Here is a 22,020-nt window from a genome sequence, read left to right on the forward strand (position 1 = left end):
TGTGGGGATACCACAAGTGGTAAAAAGGATAAGTGATAAAGAAGGGATCAAGTGTAGGGATACCACATAGGATCAGTAAGGAGTGAGTTGAGGAATGAATTGAAAGATGAATTGAATTGAGTTGCAAGCATGAGTGAGAACTGTAACGACACAGGTAAGAGAGGACTCCAATATGGGTTCAAATCCGCTACGAGGTGTATGGGAGCACTGGGATAGATAGAACTAGGAGTAACCCTCTATTCCTATAGGTCTTGTACAAAAGGATACTCAAAAACTATCTACCATAACTATGTACACTGCCCTGCTTATATACCTAACCGTTCGATGTAGCTTGGGGGATACCGGTACATAGTAGGGTAGGGATCAGATAGGAGTCAAATAGCAATTGTGTGAGTAGTATGAGGAAGAACGGTTGGTACGGTTCTTACAAGAACTATCTAGAGGTGGGAAGAAGGGGGTTCATATACCTAGATGGGTGGCAAGCTGACAAATGGGAGCTGACACAAGTATAAAGACTGGTAGGGTTGTTGTTGGCTGCAAGCCATGTCAGGATGACATACATCCACCATCTTTCAGAAAGTCTACTGAACGTGAGCTGAAGAAGACTCAGAAGCTACTCAAGGATAAATGCAATGAGCAGACTTGTGTGCAGCGTGCAAGGGAGAAAGAGGAGCAGGAGAAGAAGCGCATCCAAGAGCGCAAGGAGATCAATCAACGCAAGGCAGAAAGAGAGCGCAAGAAACACAAGCGCAACTCTCAAAAAGCATCACAGACTACTCAAAAAGGTAAGCACAAGGCATCACAGAAAGTAGCACCAAGAAAGAAGCAAAATTGTGGCTCTGCAGCTGTGCGGAGTGGTAGTTTTGCTCATGAGCAGCCCTCAGCACCTGCACCAATACTCAACAGCCGCAGCTGCAAAATACTTCAGCCACGCAAGTTTTGGTAGCAAATTTTGTTGTATAGGTCTATAGATCACTCCACCAAATAATCTAGTTGCAATAGCCTTTGTGTGTGGCTGTAGAGCCTCATTTTTCTATGGGTGGTGTAAGTGTTGATGGTGCGCGTTGCGGCGCATGCGCATTGCGAGCACGGACACGGTAGTGCACTATTCGAGGAGCTGGAGTGTTGTCACCTAAGCCACCACCAATCCAACTGTGGCCGTGTCAGCGGTCCCCAGCGCAACATAGCGCCGCCAATCCAGCAAGCCTTCAGCATCTGGCTCATACCTTTTTTTGCCAGTTGGCTTTTTGAGCCAGCAAGCTCTGCATCGCCTTCAGAAGGTATGGTGAGCGCCCTGTCAGCGCGCCTTCAGCATCATACTCCTGTCCTGCCAGACCTCAATTGCATCAACATCCTAAGCCTACAAGCTCAGCCCCTGGCCCCTGGCAGGACTGGCGGACATGGCGCCAGCACATTGCAAGCATCACGCTTCTCCCTTCCTCCCAGCTCCCTCATTCACAGTCACTGAGGTCTGACAGCCTGGATCTCAATTACATTGACATCCTGCCCTCCGAGCTCCAGGCCTTGAGGACCTTGTTCTTATGGAAAAGGCTACGCTCTGCGCAGCCTGGGCAAGTTTTCATCTTTGAACTTTCTCTTCCTCTTCCTCGATCGCACCGACATCCTGAACAGCATCCTCCCCAGCTTTGCTCTGAGGTAAAGTTCATAAGCTCTGTACCCGGCAGTGCCAGCGCCCTCACCCCCTCACCCAAGCGCTTCTTCCTTAAACGTTGGCACTACCAACCCTCGCCGCTGTTTCTACTGCTTTACTGATTCCTCTATCTCTTGCACATTTCACAACAGTTGCACCTTGAGGTTTTATAGCTGTAGCACCCAAAACATCGATGCTATTGAGCTTCACTGACGTTTTTGTAGCTCCCAGCTCTACTAATATATTCATCAGGTCCGTTGAAGTGACCGAGTTTGTAGCCCAATTGCTCAGTGATGTCCAGAGTGCTAGCCCTTCCTCTTGTACACGCATCGCGACATGATCTGGTGAGTGCGTCCTCACTGCTGCGACCCCATTCCAGGCAAGAGGAAGGTCAGTCTTGAGATCTGATCACTGCGGCCTCTTTCTTTCCGACCTTTGCTTGCACAGCCTCACAACATCCTCTTCTGTTCTGATATATTGTGCGTGTATGTTCCCAGAAACAGCATTTTGTCTTCTTGCTAACATACTCGGTCCCTTCAAGTTCCTTGCCTCACATGCTGCATCTCTCAGGACTATTTCCCCATGCTGAACCCTAGCAGAGCTGTAATGGTCAGTATCTTCGATATTTCTAAGTGTGAAAGCCACCCTTTTTTGACTTCAGGGTGCATTTCGGCTTCTATGGGAGGCACACTTCAGGTGTAGAAAGTGCAACAACAGATTGCACTACTAGACCCCAAAGAGCTGGCCTACGCGGCTTGGGAAGAATAGTACAAAGTCCTAAGTTTTCAAACCCAGGACCCCTGCATTTTTGACTTTTTGCAACTGCAATGATACTTGCCCTACGTCTGGCCCTGGTGATGGGTAACATGGAAGAAAAGCTCCCAAGCTTGACAGTTGCAGGCATCATTTCAGTAGCTGTCTCAAAGTTGATGGGACTGACATTGCGTTTCAACAGCGTCGGCATTACCAACGTTTTGGTGAAGGTTCTCTTTGTGAGGGCTCGGCTCGGTCCCACCTGAGCTACACCGACCAAAAAGGTACAGTAACCCAATAGAGATGGGATCCGGGAACCGAACAGTATATACCTGTGACACTCTTCGACCGCAGAGCCGCCATGAATTCCACTGTCCTTGTCCTATGGAATGCTATCTGTTCGGCTCTCCCATAACTGTGCCATCTCTGGTAATGTAATTCCAGCAATACGTTCTTAATTCTTGGCTCTATCGATATCCTTTCACTCTAAGCTAGTCTTGACACGGCGCCTGCACTGCATGCTGGCAGAGGATCTGGGGCTTCCATGCTCGGGAGTTTTCTCGTTAGTTTCAACGTTCAGACATCGTTTCAGCATTTCTTTCAAAGTCTAGTAGGTATTGCTTGTCGGCCATCTGCCATTGATTTTGTTGTGGAGTACGTCCAGAAGGAGAAGCAGAAGGGCAAGGCTAGCAAGCTCTTTAACTCCTCCTTCCCAGACTGGGCCGATTTTTCCAGCAAGGTCGTCGCAGTCAAGGTTGAAGACTATGAATCAAAGGAGCAAGGGCTGATCGACAGTCAATCCTAGGTTTTACAGGCTTAATGTCAGGCGCAAGGACGCAGACACGTCTTGCAGGCGCAACGGCAGTAGAACAAATTAAGAAGAGGCTCTGCTGTTCATAAAAGATAGTTTTGTATAGAGCAGCTTACGCTTCAGCGCTCTAACTCTCAGCATAGGTCGGTAGAATTGACATTTAGGGTGTTTTCTCTTCAAACACTGCCTACTTGAGCACACGCAATGTACGACGCTGGTCTTGCAGCTCGATGATTTCGAGGTTTTCCACGTTGGAGTCTACCGCACCGACCAATCAACTATGAATGTCGATTACGCGCTAGCTGGGGCTAAGCGCGCGACGCGAGGGCTGAGGGGTAACGCTAGTCCAGGGTGGAGTCTTACCCTCAGGAGATGAACACGGCTTACATATAACAAGAGAGTTGGTGCGCCTTGCCCTAGCAACGTTCCGACGCTAGCGAACCACAAGAAGTGAACGTAGGGTGTACCATTAGATGTGGCGGAGTGTGCCGCTGTAGAACACTGATAGCTACGGCAAACGATAACGTAGGACTATCGAGTCGATGGAATACTGCGCAGAATTGCTATCTAGCTAGGAGGAGACGATATATACTGTCCCTAGAACGTGCTAGTCCACAACAGTCCAACCAGGGGTAATTGTGTTGCAGTAAATGCAATAAGTGAAGGGGTAACCGCGCAGGGCAGTAAAATCAGTATATTCTGTTGTGTTGTTGTTTAGTGTTCTGTCTCTCTCACCGGGCCATCAGGGTCTGTTTACATGACGTATCTGTCGTTCAGACAGAAAGTGCTATTGGAACAGGCAAGAGCACTGCACCAGCACACGTGGCAGACATGACCGCTTTACCCCATAAACCGTCACAAATTGGGTCTTGTACGGACCGCTTGATACCGTAACATTAGATACCCTAGCTCCACTTGCTTAGACGAAAATTGTCCCGTAGAGGCTGTCTGCTTTTGAAAATTGTTTTCGGATCCACTCCAGGCCACAACCAGAACAGACGGTTGTCATACTCACACGACAATGTGAGCACACAGGCAAGGACCATTGCAATTGCAAGCGAGAGCCGGTCACTCCAACTGCCGTTCGTGATCCACCAGTCAAATCAGATCGTGGGCATGGCTTTAAGGAGAACATGAAAAGCTTCAGTGAATTGGGACAGAACATAGTAGCTGGAACAAACATAGAATAACTGCAACGTGCTTCTCACAGCTTTTGTGACTGCATCAGCCTGCAGCTACTTCCGCCCCCAATCACTCCGTCCTAGCGACAGGCGCCCGCTGGCACAGCTGTGTGGGCGTAGGAGACAAGCATCCTGCGCTATGTCACAGCTGCTGCGCCCATGACAGGACTGACTGCTCCTGTTATGCCTCACGCACTCGCGTCCTGCTGCTCCTACGTCCTCATGCGCTCAGACGCAACAAATGCAGCCCAACCTGCTCCGCCCCAGCCCAGGCGCGCACGTCGACCTGTCTACCCCGCCCATCACCCGCACACCAACGCGCTAAACCTCTAGGTCCAATCCATACTGCAGTCACAGGGAAACTTAGACTAGGTTCGTTTCCTAGCGAAGCTCCTTCTTCACCACGACTGCCAGGTCCTTATTCCACCACATTGCGCTCCTCAATCATCCCGACTAGTCAGAGGTTGCGACGCGTAGCCTGCAGAAGGTCTGGCAAGCGCTGTCAAGTATGCAGTCGGCTTAACGAATTCTCGATGTCGCCTATTGCAGACTTTGTCGGCTGTCGATCAACATTGACCATTTCAAATGCTTCTCGGTAGTTAGATTGTGGCTGCGATGGTTGATCGGGGAATGCATGAACTTCATCCGCTCCAGCCAAGTTGTGTTGCGATTTGGCTTGATGCAGCCACACGTTGACTCTTCATCCCTCTTCCCCAGCAATCAGCTCCAAAAACCACGGCCGCCAAACCGTCTCTGCCCAATTCAGCAGCCAATGCAGCAAGGCCACCACCTTAAGCGCATCGCACACATTCCTTGTACTCCCGATCATAACCTGCTCTCTGATCATCACCCTCTCGATTGTCTTTGTTACCACCAGCAAATGCCACTCATGCCCCTGCGAGATGAGCACCGGTAAGGTTGGCCAGTCTTTCGCCATCACTGCCGTCGGGGCTCGGCCGTCCTTCCACAGCAGCTCGCAGCGCCGCAGCCAGGCGTCTATCCAGATCCCAATCTGGGGCTTGCCGTCTGTCCAAGACTTCAAAGGGGACTTGGTCTCGATGTGTATTGCAAAGGGCAGGTCTCGGGCCGTGGTGGTAACGTGGTTCCAAGACTTGTTGGTGTTGGCTGCGAGGGGTCGTAGCGTCCGATATGCGTTGGAGATGGTAGAGTCAGGCTTGAGGCAGAAGACGTAATCGATGATGCGCCCAGGGAGGTTGTTTTTGCTTAGAGCTGGAGGGTCGATACGAGCGGATTGTCTGGTCATGATCAGTGTCGATCATCACTAACAGGTGCGGTGGGTTGAGGGCAAAGTTACACAGAATGAAGCGAGAGCACATTGGCGTGCCGACTAGTAGCAAGCGCAAGCTTGAGCAGTGGCTTCTGGACATCCGAATTCCACTCGTCTTCAGCGCCTCCTGCACCAGTGTTCAGTGCGATTGCATCATTGACGATGTTGGCAATACTGCGGATCGCAGGCGTTGATCCATAGAGCGCCTTGCTAGCGTCTTTCGCACATGGACGTTGTAGCCTCATCCTGTCCAGGTGAGGGAGTTCGGCAATTGACGCATTGAACACGTCTGCATTGTCGTACTCCAGTATACCGACACCTTCAGCAATCATTTGCGCTGCTGTGCGCATCGCCGCAACATCTGGCCACTCACTGTCTGCGTCGACGCTGTTGAAGTCGCAGAAGATGACCGGTTGTTCGAGATCTTTTAGCGCATGTATCTGCTTGACAGGGCTGAACCTCCCACTTTTGTGTGAAGTAACAGACGCAGTGGACTCACTCCTGGAGGACCGGGTTGGTGAGAAATGGAACGTGTCATCGAAGTCGCGACGGCGTTTGGCAGGACGAGGCGTCTCTTGGTCGTCACTGACAACGCCAACACCCGAGTCCATGTCTGCTGAGCGAGGCCGCTTAGTCGATCGCGGCGCGGATGAGTCGTGATAGCGGGGCGAGCTCTCCAGAGCGGTGGTGCTGCATCCGTATCAGCACGGCCATGATGATACGGCAGTTGATTACGCACTCGGTGGCCGGGGATGCAGAGACTGCATCCAGCCAGCGGTAAATGGCCGGCTCCAGCAACGATGCAGAGGGCATGGCAACACCAGACGGTGAGGTGTGGAAGCTGGTAGGGCAAACGTCTGGGTGGAGTGGTGAGCGATTGTGCTAAGCCGCTGAGCGTGTTGTCGCGCTCGCGGTTGGCCTGGCAACTGCTTCAGCGTCATCGCTTAAGTACCGTGTCCATGCGTGTGATGCGCATGTTCGCGTGATGCGCACCCCAACCACTCTCACAGTACACACCAAATGATGCTATAGAGCCACTCACAACAGCCACCATCACGAGATCTGTTGGTGGAGTATTCTATAGACCTATACGACAAATATTTGCTGTACAGACCTTTGTGGGAGAGTAGAAGTGCGGCCGCGCAACGTGGTTTGGATTTGGGCTGCCGGAACTGGCTCTGGGGCAGCCACACCACCACGGGCAGCCACACCGCCACGATTTTGCTTCTCTCTGGATCCTGCTTTCTGTGAGACCTTGCTCATGAAAACAGACCCTGATGGCCCGGTGAGAAAGACAGAACACTGAACAAGAACAGCATAATGTATACTGATTCTACTGCTTCGCGCGGTTACACTTTCATTTATTGCAACTACTGCAACAGATTCTCTGCTGGCATTGATCTTACTTGATTGCACGCCTACAATTTGGTGTGACAATCAATAAGCTGTTGGTGTTGTCATTAAGCAGCATGACAAGCTTCACACAAAGGTCAAACACGTTGATATCCACCAACTCTGGATACAACATGAGGTCACCGCATCACGTATCAATGTCCAATTGGTTCCTACTGATCGTATGCCTGCTTATAGACTCACAATGATACTACGAAAGCAGAAGTTCATAGAGTTCGTCCCTCAACTCGGCCTCATCGATATCACTGAGCGCCTGAATGGCCTGCGTCAGGCTGACGGCGACGACCTTGACGCTATCTACATACATTGAGTCGATACTGATCAGCTGTCATCGACTCTCCGCCTTTGAGTCTACGTCAGCTAAGGGGGTGTGTCACGGTTTGGGGTGCTCCTGCCTGTCGTACCTCATCTGCCATGAGAGTGACTGCCACGTCACACTAGCGTTGTTTACAGCTACTCACCTATACATACTATTCGTAGCTTCACCCAATACAGCCCCAGTCCAATCCTTCAATATTTCCGCACGTGGGTACTGATGTCTCACGATCTACCTCGACAATTTGCGACTTGGCAAACCACAGGGTGGTGATGGGGAATGATTTCATGGCAAGGAATACGTGTTGTATAATCTAGAATCGTCTCTCAAATTAAAACTATGATCGCTTTGCAGTCGTCCTAGTGACTTGTGCAACACACGAATTGACACAGACATGTGTTCCATCCAGTAAACCTTCTACAAGGGTAAGAAGGAACGAAAAAATCTCCCGACAAAACATGGGCGGGTTGCAAACGCGCTTTAGAATACCTCGATAGTAGTCCGTGCTTTCGGACTTCGATTGTGCGGTAACGTGTAGGAAAGCTAAAAAGCTCAAAGAGAATTCATATCCCTTCGCGACTCAAGAATATCAGCACCACTGTAAGGCCTTTGGTAGACGAATTCGAGATTTACAGGCTCGGTCTAAATTTCGCAATTGAGTATGCCATATCAAGAAGGAATCTGGGAATATGACATGCAGGTAAGGTGTTTTTGGTAATTGTTGGAAACATACGGTGAAGAGTAAGAACAGTGTCAAAAGTCGCCGATCCAATCATGCAATTTCTCGCGTATATATTCTGGAAACAGAATTGCCTCATAAATAAGCTGGGATACGTGTTGTGTTTTGGAACATGGTCGTATATTGCGCTTCTGTTGCGGTATCGGTTGGTCCGTACAGTGTCTGACTATACCCCTGATCGACCACCCTGGACTAGTGTGTTACAGGTCAGGTATATAGTCGTCTCCTCCTAGCTATATAGCAATACAGCGCAGTATTCCATTGACCGATAGTCCTACGTTATCATTTACCGTAGCTATCAGTATTCTACAGCGTTCCACACCGCTACAGCTTCTTTTCAAAAACAGTCGTCGAGCGGAACGGAAGGATGAAGACAAGATTGTAGAGGTATGTGTGCTCTTAATTGTATACAGTCTTCTGTGTGATTGACGTTTTACAAATTGGTAGTTACACTTGGAAAGAACATGCGCCCATTTTGTGTAAATTTTGAAGGTTTCGAGGAACATGTATCGACGATGGGCAATTTTCTGAAACTTGGCAAAGCCGCACATCCATCTAGTGTAAATTCAATATTGATGGAATTCTAAGCCATACGGCTGCCAGCCCAAGGCCTAAGCCTAAAATTGCTGTATGATGTCAGTGCTTCATTACTGTTTTAGTGGAACGTCTCAACTAACCACGGATCTCTCCTTCATGAACCATGACATTGAGGGGTCGGGCCTGCAAAGTTTTGACAGCTTCCAGGATCATCTGATGATATCTCAGGTTCATGTTTACACTCACGGGAACAATTGCAGTACCAAGCGTCTTGTGCAGATGCAGCAGGTCCGCATCTGCTCTCACAGCAAGAGCGGCAAACCCACCGATCCTGTGCGATATCAGCAGGTCTATGACCACAGATGGCACAATAACAGTCTCGACCCGGTCTGGAGTGATTACAGGTCTCGAGATATTGGCAATCATCTTGCGCCAAATTGTGCCGGTGTTTATGACCAGAGGAAGTCTGCGGTCTATTTACGACGGTTTGCGCGCAGTAGGACATGATCCGATCGAAGGGGCCTTCGTGAATTGCGTCATGCTCGTCGAGAGCGTCTGGGAAGTATATCAGATCGTACTGTTGCCGCGACTCGTGTGTGGCCTGCAGTTTAGCCAGATTGGCGGCGGTGAGCTCGTTGGATGGCTGGCAACGTTGTTTGAGAACAACCTCCTCATCACGACCAGCTAAAATGTGATCCCGGCGCTTGTCTTTACGAGTGAAGCTCGATACCACGGGTCCGTTCAGTTTCCAGCCTAAGGGCCCCCCCACGAAAAAAAGATCCTGCCGACGTGGGAATAGGTTTAGAATAAACTGACCTTTGATTCGTAAGTCGTTGTTGTTGTCGTGCCAGGAATCGATCGACTGGGGAGAAGTTGGGCTATGTCGGTCTGTTCCCGAAGGCATTGGCACTCGGTGTGACAGGACCACGTCAACGTTGTTGAGCTCGTAGTTCTGATCAAACTGGTGCTGTATCAGGGTATTGGGTCCCTTGCGTTGCTCCGGTCTCGGTACAGGATCAGAAGCAAGTTCAGGATGGTGCTTCCTGACATGTTTCAGGCGAGCGTCTTCGCGCTTGAAGACCTTCTTGCAACTGCGATCTAGGCACAACAGCACAACAGCGCCGTTATGCTTATACCTCTTATGCCTAGCGAGGTTGCGCACGCGATGATTTCCAGTATATTCACTACCACAAACCCGACATTGTATGGTGTCCGGTGCGGCGGGAGTCGAAGCCGTTGTGAAAGCTGCGTGATCGTACACGCTATTCCCAGGTGTCGGCTGGAGGAAGCTGGCGTTCTGAACAGGACTATCTTTTTCAGCAACCTGGGTCACAGCAAGGGAGAATTCTTTCTTACAGTAGGCTTTGATTGGCCATCCCAGGATTGAACACGGACCCATTAATACCGCCTGGAGGAGGCTCGATACGATAACTCAGATCGAGAATTATCTGGTCTAGGTCGCCATCATCGAACTCGGTCTCAGGATCCAGCGACACCTCTTGATTTGGACGCAGCGTCAAGCCGCTATCAGCCATGTCCTGCGTGTGTCGGCTGATGGACGACATCGTTGACATTCCTGGGGTATTGATGAACACGTAGCTGGATTCTAGTGTTCCGGCAGTATACGTTGATCGACTTGTGGTCGCGGACTCGATGTGGTTGCCCAGCAGGTTCACGTTCTGCTGACACTGCTGCCAGCCATGGGCATTGGAGCGTACGGCGACCATGGCTGGATGTTCCTGCCAACAGAATCGATCGGGTTCGACGCCAAAGTCTTCAAGTCAGGCGTGGCGGCATCGGTCTGTCCGGCGAAGTCATCCAAGTTCAGCGACATTTCCGATATCGTATCAGCCGTGTCAACAAAGTCCATGGACTCGTTGTTGCACCAGCCGTGGTGCTGCATGCTCTCTCTCCAGTCCTCGGCTAATTGTATACCGTCTTGACCCGGAGTCTCCATCGACTCAACATCATCCTGAGCGGTGTATTGCCAAACTAGATCGAGAGCAGTCTGTGTATGACTGGGCTGCACGAAGAAGCTGTCTTGGTGTCCGATACCATCGATGGGTTGGCTTCCTCTAATAGGCGCAGGGATTACTTCAAGGCTGAGAAAGGGCGTTGCCGACGTCTTTCTGGTCGTGTTCCGCAAATCGAGCTCGTTGCTCTGCTTGTTGCATCTAGGTCCCGAGCCAGAGGAGTCATTCACGAGACGGGATCCCGACCGCAACGAGGTTGGTAAGTAAGAGACTCTACTAGATACCTTATGGTTCTCACCCTGGAACCACGTTCCATTTGTCGTGCGATCGCGTGCAGCGGAGGGGCTTACGACTAGTGCCTCGATCGTCGAAATAGCGTACATTGGTATTGTCACACGAGGCTGAGCAAGTGTGATACTGCTGTCAGGGGCATCTGGGAAGGAGGAGTTGTCGAGGTCGGCGGTCGTCAATTTGCGTTCCAGTTCAAAAGTTTTCTTTGGAGGTACGGGTCTGCCAACGTCGAATGGATTGCGTTGAGATGTAGGTATCGGTAATGAGTATTCAGAGGCCAACAACGACACAATCATACCTCTGCGCTGCTCGATACCACCTTCAGTAAAAGAATGTGACGGGCATGCAGTGTATGGGCTAGTCTGGGCAGCATCTGTCAAGCTTCGCTTTCCGGGATTTGCTGAGAAGTCAACGATCTACGATAATTAGCGCAAAATCTTCGATTGGACTGCACCTGGCTTACATTGTTATGCAGCGTTTGAAGTTTGAACGTGTTGCAGTCCCACGGGGATTGTTGCGCACGTGATCGGATTGCACGCGCACTCGGGCCTGTTGTGATTGTACTGACGGACCCTGGCGATTCGACAGAGCAGTCAGCAGTACTGCCAGTGCTGGATGGTCCTAATTCATATGTCTGTATAGCCTTGTATAGATCTGGCATGACATGATATGCAGCCATCACATAGGCAAAGCCAGTCGTTCGACAGCCGGCCACAATATGACCATAAAGCTCGCCGGTAATGGCATCAACAACGGCCGAGCCGCAGTCACCGTCTGCAAGGGGGCCGTCCAGCCTGACCGGGAAGACTCCATGGAATGAACTGCCTTGCGGTACGCACATGTCAGCTGGCGTACTGGACATGACGCCGGTCAATTCTCCACTGGACGCGGTGTGAGTCACTATGGCTGCACCCGCAGGATTGTAGCTTGCGATCGGCATCTTGCTTAAGTCCTCTGGGTTTATGTCAAAGAAAGCTGAGGTATATGAATCGCTATCGGTTGACACGTCCACAAGCGCCCAATCTTTGTCGGTAGACCATCGTGACAAGACACCAAAGGGTGCAAGGGAGTTCGAGGCTGGAGTACTCAGATCTTGGATAGGCACTTGAAGTTTGGTTCTTGCTTGTTGCAACGCTGCGCCATCCATAATACCGTAGTTGGTCGTATCTGCAATGTTTGTTAGTTCCGATGATCCGAAGCTTGATTGTGAGAATGCTTCATTTCCACTATCTTTGGCGGAGAAGGTGTCAGAATCTTCTGAGTAATCAGAACAAGACCATTTATCGGACTCTAGATCGTCAAGCTCGGTCTTAGGGTAATGAATAATGTCGTCATCCGCCAAGTTGGTCTCCAACTCATCGTCGCTGTCGATTTCAAAGTCGTCGACAGAGTCGTCGTACTTCAGTGTTGACTCGTCTTTCCTATCGAAGAAAGCGTGTGCAGGCGCGAGATAGGCTATCTTTCCATGTAGTCGTATGAGGTTTGCTGTCATTGTGCGAAGACCAGAAGGGTGCGAAATGTACAAAGTCATCCCTTGCGATCGAAGGGGCCGCGAAGGATCGTAAAGAACCTGGGTTGCTGGACCACTGCCACCACCTGTGTTGTTGATTCCATGGCCTGAGGCGAGCTGTTCCAATTGCGCACCCCAACCAGGATCTACTGGGGCTTGGGCAGTCTTCCAGCCGCGGCATTGCTTGAGAATGCCGCACTCTTTGATCAGCTTGCGAGCAGCTTTACGATTGCTCTCGTTCTCAGAGACGAATAGGACGGTAGGTGCAGCGGTGCTCGATCTTAGGCCGATCATGTACAGAGTAACTATGATGGAGTCTTGAGTCGACACAGATCCGAACAAACCGTCGAGGTGTTGCAAGATTTCGCGACGGATCTGAGTGTGAAATAGGTCTCGTAGAGGCTCTTTTGCTTCCCAACAACGGTGTCCGAACTTTCCGATCAGTCCTATGTAATTTCCAACCGTTTTCGACTTGAGTGGTATCGTGGGGCGGGTCACCTGGTCGACCGAAGACGCGACGGATGGAGTCGTCATGACCTATGCGCATAGATGTAGAAAGGGTGTCGAGGACGTTGCAGAATGACACTGACTCAACGTAGAACGAATTGAGATGACAACCGGAAGGGCGGTGGTGCGAAAGGGCGGCTGCCCGGAAAAACGAACCTGAAGACATAAAAATTGGCCTGTTGGAGTCCTCCAAGGGTCAGTGCTAGCTATGAAGGCGCAGCTACGAAGTGGACTGCAGTCACCAAGTATCGAGGGAGGCTTATCACGCTGTGGCTGTTGTCGCTCCAATAACAGCTGCAGGACCGAAACTCAAAACCGGAGCCTAACTCTGCCAGGACCAATGAGCTTGAGCTGACTGATTACACTTGCCAGGCCTCGCTTCCTCTTAGGATCGTACGAGGAGGCTGAGCCGAAACCCAGTGACCACAGCTACGCAATATCTTGCTTTTTAAATTCCAGTCCTTCGCTAGGTTGCACACGAGGCGCAATCTCGTAGGCCATAGCCACAAGCATCTACTGTAGATACATCAAAAGTCAGAACAATCTCGACAAGTTCTGCTGCTATGCTGCAAGACGCACGTGTTTCGAGCCATGAAAGCACTCAAAGGAGCTCTCAATATATCTCCGATCGATTTTAAAACACGACATGCGATCAAAGAGAAGTTTTGGCCGCCAACGACTCTACCGACATATCAGCAAGATTCACTGGACTGGGAGCCTTACTTCAGATACTATGACAGACAATGTCAAGCCGCTTTAGTTGACCGCGGACGGTTCGTGATGGCCAAGACGCACCAAGACATACTCGATTTGATACACGGCTTTGATAATGGCCTTCCTCGAGAGTCGATCAAGGAGAGTTTGAAATTGAAGCTCTCTACCCGTGGTCGCTCCAATGAAGATGAAATTCTGGACGGTGCCATTGATTTAGCAGCTCGGCTGTATCTGATGGTCAACGTTGCTGTGGATACCCGAATGATCTCCGTTCAGACGCGGTTACAATGGGCCACGGGTGATCTCAAGCAGTGTCTTCAGGCCCATTTTGGGGAGCCACATGTCCTCAGCGACAGCGGGCTTAGACTCGAGCCCACCTTCACCGCAGCGAATTTCGAGTACATCGCAGGAATCCGAGTTGTACCGACAGACAATCTGGCGGATCACTTACGATTAATGGATCGAGACGATACTGTTGCTGTGTTTTGCAACGTTTCCTTCCTTCGACGAAATTGCAGGTGTGTACACATGCATGAAAGAGGGTGTAAGACCAGCAACTAACAAATTGACCAGCACCGTATTGCCGGACGGACTCGCAGCGGAAACGCTTCAAACACTCTCATTACTCTTTCCTCTTGGCGATGTGCAGACAAGGAGATGGCTTGAGAAACATGCCACTTCTCAAGGTCTTGATACGGCATTGTCCTTTTGCAATCCCTTGAAATTAACCGATCGGCAATTCGAGGAGTTTGCCTTCTGGCACGACCGGCTCGTGATATTGAAGCAAGCATTCAATCAGTCTCGGCCTCCCACGATTTCCCAGTGGTGGTATGATCGTCGTAATGGAGTCCAGTGGTACACATTCTGGGTCGCAATCGTAGTGTTGATTCTGACAATCTTCTTCGGATTAGTGCAGAGCATCGAAGGAGCTCTACAAGTCTATAAGGCTTTCCATTCTACATGACAATCGCATAACCGCGGCATTTGGCAGACTGGTTGGATGCAGATACCCATATCCTGGGACTATACACTGTGCTGGGGTTGTGGCGGATTGGTACGCAGGGCGGAAGTACTTGGTCTACATAGTGACAGTGATTGGCGGCTGGATTGAAAGTTCACGCGACCTCCTGACTCCTTCCAAGCGTCTTCTTCGTTTGCTTGGCCATGCATGTAAACATAGTGTAGCCCCTTGTATCTTAGTGCCAGCATTTATCGACCTGCGCTAGTATGTCAACTACCTGGAACATACAACACGAACAGGACGTTAAACACCGGCAGGAGCACGGGGCTAATTTTGCTCACATTCTCGATAATTCTGTACATAAAGTACCACTCTGAGCTGGTACCAATTGGGTAGAGAGAGCAGAATATAGTGTATCTATGACCGTGGGCGCCGCATAGAGGTAGAGGTAAATTGTTGCGGTATCAGTCGATCCTTACAAGACCCGATTACCCTTACTTAGACTGTTATGGACTAGCACGTTACACGGCCAGTATATGTCGTCTTCGCTTAGCTAAATTGCAGCTCAGCGCAGTATCCCATCGGCCCAATAGTCCTACGTTATCGTTTACCGTAGCTATCAGTGTACTACATGGGCTACGCCGCCACAGAGTCTATAGAAGTGAGTGAATATATATCCACCTGTTACATAAACAGTGCTGAAACGCGAGTGCCCTTGGCTTCCGCAATAGCTGACAAAAGGGACTACAGAAAGCGCGAGTAGACACAAGGATGTGGCTAAAACAGTCGAAGGAGCAACAACCTTCCTGAACTAAAGCCAAACGCAACTTGACTACTTCCAACGGCAGTACAATCGGGTTGCTGGTAGTTGATAGGAAGCCAAAGCATGTCCTCCGAGTCTACTACCAGCCACCTGCTCTTGACAAAGACGCGGCGTTGTACAGGTCGTCCAGGAGTGATAGTAGACAATGCAGGTGAAGGAAGCTGTATCGACTCTCGGTTAGTTTCTAGATGTGATCCGTCTCTCGAGAACGCCACGCTACTGACTCCACTTGTATGGTCATCGAGCGTGTGCAGTAGCTGCCCGGTCTTTGCATCCCACACTCGCACTGTCTTATCCCCTGAAGCCGATGCCAGTCGATCTCCTGCTGGCGAGAACGCCACGCTACTGACTCGAGCTGTATGGCCCTTGAGGGTGTGCAGTGGCCGCCCGGTCTTCGCGTCCCACACTCGCACTGTCTCATCCCCTGAAGCCGATGCCAGTTGATCTCCCGCCGGCGAGAACACCACGCTGCTGACTCCACTTGTATGGCCCTCGAGCGTGTGCAGTGACCGCCCAGTCTTCGCGTCCCACACCCGCACCGTCTCATCGTGTGAAGCCGATGCCAGTTGATCTCCTGCCGGCGAGAATGCCACGTTGGTGACCCAGTCTGTATGGCCCTTGAGCGTATGCAGTGGTCGCCCGGTCTTTGCATCCCACATCCGCACCGTCTTATCGTGTGAAGCCGATGCCAGTCCATCTCCTACTGCCGAGAACACCACGCTGGTGACACAGTCTGTATGGCCCTCTAGGGTGTGCAATGGCTGTCCAGTCTTCGCGTCCCACACCCGCACCGTCTCATCGTATGAAGCCGATGCCAGTCGATCTCCCGTCCGCGAGAACGCCACGCCGCTAATTCCACTTGTATGGCCGTCGAGCGTATGCAGCGGCCGCCCGGTCTTCGCGTCCCACACCCGCGCTGTCTTATCCCGTGAAGCCGATGCCAGTTGATCTCCCGCCGGCGAGAACGCCACGCTGAAGACGGTATCCGTGTGGCCCTCAAGCGTGTGCAGCGGCCCCCCGGTCTTTGCATCCCACATCCGCACCGTCTCATCGTGTGAAGCCGATACTAGTCGATCTCCTGCTGGCGAGAACATCACGCTGCTGACTATCGCTTTATGACCCTCTAGTGTGTGCAGTGGCTGTCCAGCCTTTGCGTCCCACATCTGCACCGTCTTATCCCTTGAAGCCGATGCCAGTCGATCTCCCGCCGGCGAGAACGCCACGCTGCTGACTCCACTTGTATGGCCCTTGAGGGTGTGCAGTGGCCGCCCGGTCTTCGCATCCCACACTCGCACTGTCTCATCCCACGAAGCCGATGCCAGTCGATCTCCTGCTGGCGAGAACGCCACGCTGGTGACACAGTCTGTATGACCCTTAAGCGTGTGCAGTGGCCGCCCGGTCTTTGCATCCCACACCCGCACCGTCTCATCGTGTGAAGCCGATGCCAGTCGATCTCCTGCTGGCGAGAACGCCACGCTGCTGACTATCTCTGTATGGCCCTCTAGCGGGTGCAGTGGCTGTCCAGTTTTCGCGTCCCACACCCGCACCGTCTTATCCCTTGAAGCCGATGCCAGTCGATCTCCCACCGGCGAGAACGCCACACTAGTGACTGTATCTGTGTGGCCCTCAAGCATGTGCAGTGGCCGCCCGGTCTTCGCATCCCATATCCGCACAGTCTTGTCGACTGAAGCCGATGCCAGTCGATCTCCCGCTGGCGAGAACGCCACGCTGTAGATTCCACCTGTATGGCCCTCGAGCGTCTGCAGTAGTGGCCCCCAGTCTTCGTCGAGGCCCCGCGTTACCTGTACTCCCTTGGGTATATCCTGCGCAAATCGTCGACAGACAATGCTTCGCCAAGGCGCAAACACGAGCGCACCATAGTACACCTGCAGCGGCGCTTCTTGAATCCCCGTTCCACTCCACATCGCAAACCGCAGCGCATCGTGAACAGTCTTCAACACCCTTGTACTATCGGGTCTCTTCTGTCTGCATCAGTAACAATACCATTTTTCTGCTGGAGTTCGACTTACGTCTAGCGCCAGCTGCAGCTTCTGCATCGCAGATATGGCTTCTGGTATCTTCTGCAGCAGGCTCATTGCTTCGAGCCATTGAAGAAGGTGTTTGCGAAAGAAACTATGCACTTTCCCATTGTCTGCTAATATGGTACTGTCATCTCGTGAACCTGCCTGCAGATGTTCGACCCAGTACTCGCATCCATATGCGATCCGCGGAAGACTACTATTACTAATTCGATCAGCCGCTTCCTGTATCCGCGTCCCGGGCTTCTGTAGGCTGCATATGTCCCTCCGCAACGTGTTGTGCATCCCATGTAGCAGATGGTAGGTCATTCGGCTGTGCTGCTCTGCTACTGTGTTGTATAACACCTGTTGGCCCTTGCCTACCATGAAGTAGTCTTTGGCAGACAGATGAATAAAAGAAACGACGCCTTTACGGACAGTAAGGAACGATCCGCAGCGGCTGACAAGATCAATGACTCCCTGTGTGTTGTTGAACTGATCGCCAGGTAGACCGGCAGCTACAGCGAGTTCCTCGAGCTGTAGCGGTCGGCAGGCGAGAGTAATCGACTGAAGAATGTCCAAGCAGTACCTTGCCGTCTTACGATCCTGAGCCAAAATCTGCGTCATCATCCGATCGTACATCGGGTCAAGCCCAGGTGGCAGTGCCTGCAGCACCGCTTGTGTGCGATAAGACGGCACACTCTCTAGCTCTTTGCACACCAGCGACACCCACAGAAACGTGCCCTCTGCTTTCTTGCGGAGCTGCCGCCGCACCTCTGCTCTGGTCTCAGCGTCGTACTTTCTCGCAGCCGCTAAGCGTTGCACCTTGAAGTGCACAAACGCTGCAACTGCGTTAGTAACATAGCTCGCGCTAAGCTCAAGACTAACTCTGACACCATCCAAGCCAGGGTGCAAACGTAACTCGATGTCTGGCACGTTACGGCTCGTCACCAGCCACTTGACCTTTGACTGCCGCGCAAGGCTGTTGTCGGTCATGATACGTAAAAAGTCTGACTGGCCAGATATGCACTCGTCAAGAGCGTCGACGAAAAGATATGTCGTTGACAAAGAGGCGTCGTTAAGTATGTCAGACAGAGTCTCCCTTAACGCAGAGATGGCGTTGAATCCCTCAAACAGCTGCTTCCCTGCAGTCTCGTACCGCTTCTGCACATGGTGTAGAAGCTCCTTTCTCTGCACAACGAGCATGTAGATAAGCCCTCGGAGGACTGACACTGCGTTACTGAGCTCTGGCCGCGTGCTCTGGCAGAAGAAGTAAGCTAGCAGGTCTGCTTTCGCTACCATCTCCGACGACGGGCCATTGTCGTTGCTTTCAGACATCTCGGCGATCAGACCCATCGTCATCATCGTCTTGCCCTTGCCTGGGTCGCCCTTGATCCACAGCAGCCGCGACTCCTCCTGAGTCCTCCACCGCTGGAAGCTGGCGTCGTGCAGTATCCAGGCATAGCAGTCTCTGAGCAGCCTGTCCTTGTCGCCTTCGATTCTCACTCGGTCTTCGCGCGGGTCAGTCACTCTCAGGGCGCGGAGGCACTGGCGAGATGTTGATCCGTCAGCGCTGCTAGGCTTGCCAGGAAGGTATAGATCGCCATCGACGTTGCCGTAGATGTTGATCGAGTCGCCGTATGCCTGGTTGTTTGAGTACAGGACGGTGTGGGCTGCGGTCGACTGCATCGGTGCGACCCGCGCATTACTGCCTTTAGACGTCGGAATAACCTACGGCCGTGTCACGCACCAGTGGGGCAAGCCTGGTCAAGGTTTGCGCACAGACTAGATCCGACTGTGAATCCGTGGGGGCTCTGTGCGGTCTTTGGGGAGCAAGCGTCTTTCTCAACGTCCAAGGAAGGCAGTAGTGCAAATCTGTGTGCCTGTCGTATTACAATAACGCTGGAAGTCCTGGGCCATATATAGATGTCGTAGAGCACATGCGAAGCGCCGGCGCTTACAGCGAAGCGCTCATGCTGCCAAGTCGTCAGCTGAACATTAGAAACCAGGCTGTTGCCTCAGCCACACGCAGACACCAACAACGAACATATTTTCCATACGGCCTTCGACACCTCGACACAGTAAACGCACAACCGGTCAAAAATGTCAGGACTGGTATGCTCATGTAGTGTTGTACGGATGAACTGCAAGGACCTGACGGAACACACTAGGAAGTGATCAGCAGCACGGCTGCTATCTCTCAGCTGCTCGGTCAAGCGATCACCATCGTTCAAAAGATACAGGATGCAAGAGCAAAAGTGCACGGCGCGTCAGCTCGCCTTGTTGGTTACCAAAGCCAGCTGGACAACTTACTCAGTACACTGCAACTTGTGCAAGATGAACTCGAGCTACAGACACCTTCAATTGAGAAGCAGATTCGGGGAATAATCATTCTGGGAAAGAAGCTCCAACGCCAGCTTGATGCCTTTGCTGCCCAGCTGGCAAAAAGTAGAACCAAACAGTACATGCATACATTCATCAGCGGTGATAGAGACGAGAAGGAACTTGAGAACGCCATGACTCGACTAGACCGAGCGAAAGCAGATCTTGCCGCGGTGATCGTCACAACGCACGTCGGACTGAGCGGGTCCATGCGCGCCGGCTTCACAGCCGCTCTAGCAGTAGTCCAACGAGTTGACCGAAACGTGCAAAGAGTTTTAGGCGAGAGTCTTTCCATTGCCACTCAGCTTGAAGGACGACGCTTGGACGAAGAAGGTACTGTACAGTGGTACGATGATACTTGCTTCTGCTGACTGTCAAAGGTAATGGCACAGTACCTCTTACAGCTGACGATGTAAGAGCGCTGAATCTCGTGGACAAAGTGTCGTGGATCGACAACGAGGCGTTCGATGAAGCGGATATGTTCAACACAGATCTCGTCGAGCGGCAGATCCATGCGCCTACGGAAAGGCTATACCAGGGCAACAAGGCGCACGGGAGGAGTACGGTCCTTCAGGGTAATGCGGACGCGAAAGGGATAGCGGCAATTCTGCAAGCGAAGAGGAGATGACAGAGTCAATAGCGATACTGTTTTACTGCGCGCACAGATTGCCGGCACTTGTTGCGACAAGATTTTGTTTGCGGTATCGGGTGGTCCGTACAGTGTCTGACTATACCCCTGACCACAACCCTGGACTAGTGTGTCACAGGTCAGGTATATAGTCGTCTCCTCCTAGCTAGATTACAATCCAGCGCAGTATTCCATTGACCCGATAGTCCTACGTTATCGTTTACCGTAGCTATCAGTATTCTACAGCGGTCCACACCGCTACAGATTTCTTGAAGTGAAGCGGCCCATCATGCCCTCATCCGTGCGCCTGGTTGTCCTGCTACTGCCTCGATGCTTGTTGGGCACGTGCCATACTGAACGTCTGCGCGCATACGGTAATCAAGGAGGTAATGCGTAAACGAGGTACACGGTCGTGAAGGTACGATGATCGTTCGAGGTGGACATTCCGCACCTCCTTCTGGCGTGCTTAGCGGTTTGAGCCATGAGAATGGTGTGTTCCTAGCAGTAAGGTCCCATCAATCGAGTGATGAGCCAAATGCTTGACAAGAATTGCTCTTTTTGCCGATGAAGAACCGAAAGAAGAAGAAGAAGAAGAAGAAGCTACCGTAAGGGCTCACGAAGCTCATAGAACGTGGAGCATCTGCATGCGTGACAACCACCAGACATGCTTGTTCAGCGTGCCAGTGAAACCAGGTGTAGAGCCCGATTAACTCCACTAGGTACCAGCAACTGCCAACGACGCAAGCAGTCCTCCGATCCGCCTGTCAATCGCGTTTACAAGCTACCTCATCGGCATGCAGAACCTCTTGACTTAGACGCATATCAGCAGACCGAAGCACTGGCCTCGTCCCTGACGGTAGATCATGGGAATGCAGATGCTGCGAGTGATACATTTGTATGGCACGACCTGTCGACGACCGGCGACGTGGTGCAGGCTATCGTGTCAAGCAAGTACGACCGAAACGAAGACATTGGCGGTCCGCAGGAGACAGGGCCGCGTCTAGGCAAGCTTGAGTTGCTTGATCTAGACGAGTAAAATGCCACGAGCTGTACGACGAAGACCCGCCCACTTGCGTCCATTACTCAGTCAAGTGGAAGGTAATGCTGAACAACAAGCTCATGTCAAAAGACACTGAGCCTAACCATGTACTCGCGCCTAGGTTCTACTGGTCCCTGTTTTCACAGCCCGAGCTTGAGTAGTTCCTGCAGAGGAAGGTGCCCCTATGTTGCGGTATCAGCTGGTCCGTACGAGACCTGATTACCCTTGCTTAGACTGTTATGGACTAGCACATTCCAGAGCCAGTATATATCGTCTTCTCCTAGCTATATAGCAACTCAGCGCAGTATTCCTCACACATCAGCCCCTAAACCAGACCTTCACCACCACTCAGAAGCCACAGAGCATCTTAAGTATCATTGACGTTACAGTTATCTCTACCATCCTCCTGTTATCATCACCCGCTTTGAACCTTTATCTCCATCTGTTCGCCAGCGGTCCGTTGCAGTGTTTGCCAGCGGTCCGTT

The 22,020-nt window shown here is 51.6% G+C and overlaps 8 protein-coding genes across 8 annotated transcripts; 2 read left to right on the forward strand and 6 right to left on the reverse strand.

Annotated features, from left to right (window-relative positions):
- Positions 1 to 1,722: 1,722 nt before the first annotated feature.
- On the reverse strand, positions 1,723 to 2,455 carry BU25DRAFT_412303 (uncharacterized protein; the record flags this gene model as incomplete). Its single annotated transcript, XM_033706764.1, has 1 exon — positions 1,723 to 2,455. The coding sequence occupies exon 1, from the start codon at positions 1,979 to 1,981 to the stop codon at positions 1,724 to 1,726; it is 258 nt and encodes an 85-aa protein (XP_033559833.1). The 5' UTR covers positions 1,982 to 2,455.
- BU25DRAFT_108162 (uncharacterized protein) lies at positions 2,239 to 2,861 on the reverse strand. Its single transcript, XM_033700310.1, has 2 exons — positions 2,844 to 2,861; positions 2,239 to 2,643 (listed from the first exon to the last, which is right to left on the reverse strand). Exon 2 carries the CDS (start codon positions 2,613 to 2,615, stop codon positions 2,328 to 2,330), a length of 288 nt encoding a protein of 95 aa, XP_033559834.1. The 5' UTR covers positions 2,616 to 2,643; positions 2,844 to 2,861; the 3' UTR covers positions 2,239 to 2,327.
- Positions 2,862 to 5,096: 2,235 nt separating this feature from the next.
- Positions 5,097 to 6,539, reverse strand: BU25DRAFT_396335 (uncharacterized protein; the record flags this gene model as incomplete). Its single annotated transcript, XM_033704828.1, has 3 exons — positions 6,424 to 6,539; positions 5,712 to 6,374; positions 5,097 to 5,652 (listed from the first exon to the last, which is right to left on the reverse strand). The coding sequence occupies exons 1-3, from the start codon at positions 6,495 to 6,497 to the stop codon at positions 5,097 to 5,099; spliced, it is 1,293 nt and encodes a 430-aa protein (XP_033559835.1). The 5' UTR covers positions 6,498 to 6,539.
- Positions 6,540 to 8,497: 1,958 nt separating this feature from the next.
- On the reverse strand, positions 8,498 to 10,224 carry BU25DRAFT_108193 (uncharacterized protein). Its single transcript, XM_033700311.1, has 2 exons — positions 8,830 to 10,224; positions 8,498 to 8,778 (listed from the first exon to the last, which is right to left on the reverse strand). Exon 1 carries the CDS (start codon positions 10,086 to 10,088, stop codon positions 8,844 to 8,846), a length of 1,245 nt encoding a protein of 414 aa, XP_033559836.1. The 5' UTR covers positions 10,089 to 10,224; the 3' UTR covers positions 8,498 to 8,778; positions 8,830 to 8,843.
- Positions 10,225 to 10,361: 137 nt separating this feature from the next.
- Positions 10,362 to 12,997, reverse strand: BU25DRAFT_460019 (uncharacterized protein; the record flags this gene model as incomplete). Its single annotated transcript, XM_033710321.1, has 2 exons — positions 10,362 to 11,369; positions 11,417 to 12,997. The coding sequence occupies 2 exons, from the start codon at positions 12,995 to 12,997 to the stop codon at positions 10,362 to 10,364; spliced, it is 2,589 nt and encodes an 862-aa protein (XP_033559837.1).
- A 564-nt stretch (positions 12,998 to 13,561) lies between these two features.
- On the forward strand, positions 13,562 to 14,648 carry BU25DRAFT_432621 (uncharacterized protein; the record flags this gene model as incomplete). Its single annotated transcript, XM_033708731.1, has 2 exons — positions 13,562 to 14,202; positions 14,258 to 14,648. The coding sequence occupies 2 exons, from the start codon at positions 13,562 to 13,564 to the stop codon at positions 14,646 to 14,648; spliced, it is 1,032 nt and encodes a 343-aa protein (XP_033559838.1).
- Positions 14,649 to 15,422: 774 nt separating this feature from the next.
- Positions 15,423 to 19,366, reverse strand: BU25DRAFT_492592 (WD40 repeat-like protein; the record flags this gene model as incomplete). Its single annotated transcript, XM_033711653.1, has 2 exons — positions 17,499 to 19,366; positions 15,423 to 17,450 (listed from the first exon to the last, which is right to left on the reverse strand). The coding sequence occupies exons 1-2, from the start codon at positions 19,173 to 19,175 to the stop codon at positions 15,423 to 15,425; spliced, it is 3,705 nt and encodes a 1,234-aa protein (XP_033559839.1). The 5' UTR covers positions 19,176 to 19,366.
- Positions 19,367 to 19,521: 155 nt separating this feature from the next.
- On the forward strand, positions 19,522 to 20,694 carry BU25DRAFT_412309 (uncharacterized protein). Its single transcript, XM_033706765.1, has 3 exons — positions 19,522 to 19,601; positions 19,658 to 20,201; positions 20,249 to 20,694. Exons 1-3 carry the CDS (start codon positions 19,590 to 19,592, stop codon positions 20,494 to 20,496), a joined length of 804 nt encoding a protein of 267 aa, XP_033559840.1. The 5' UTR covers positions 19,522 to 19,589; the 3' UTR covers positions 20,497 to 20,694.
- Positions 20,695 to 22,020: the final 1,326 nt, after the last annotated feature.

This window comes from Macroventuria anomochaeta (genome assembly GCF_010093625.1).
Source record: "Macroventuria anomochaeta strain CBS 525.71 unplaced genomic scaffold BU25scaffold_24, whole genome shotgun sequence".
Classification (NCBI taxonomy): Eukaryota; Fungi; Ascomycota; class Dothideomycetes; order Pleosporales; family Didymellaceae; genus Macroventuria; species Macroventuria anomochaeta.

Bases quoted from the DNA above. Each gene is read 5' to 3' on its own strand.
- BU25DRAFT_108162 (XM_033700310.1), bottom strand. From the start codon at position 2,615: ATGCCGACGCTGTTGAAACGCAATGTCAGTCCCATCAACTTTGAGACA.
- BU25DRAFT_108193 (XM_033700311.1), bottom strand. From the start codon at position 10,088: ATGGGTCCGTGTTCAATCCTGGGATGGCCAATCAAAGCCTACTGTAAG.
- BU25DRAFT_412309 (XM_033706765.1), top strand. The intron at 20,202-20,248 runs GTACTGTACAGT...TGACTGTCAAAG, and splicing joins ACGACGCTTGGACGAAGAAG to GTAATGGCACAGTACCTCTT.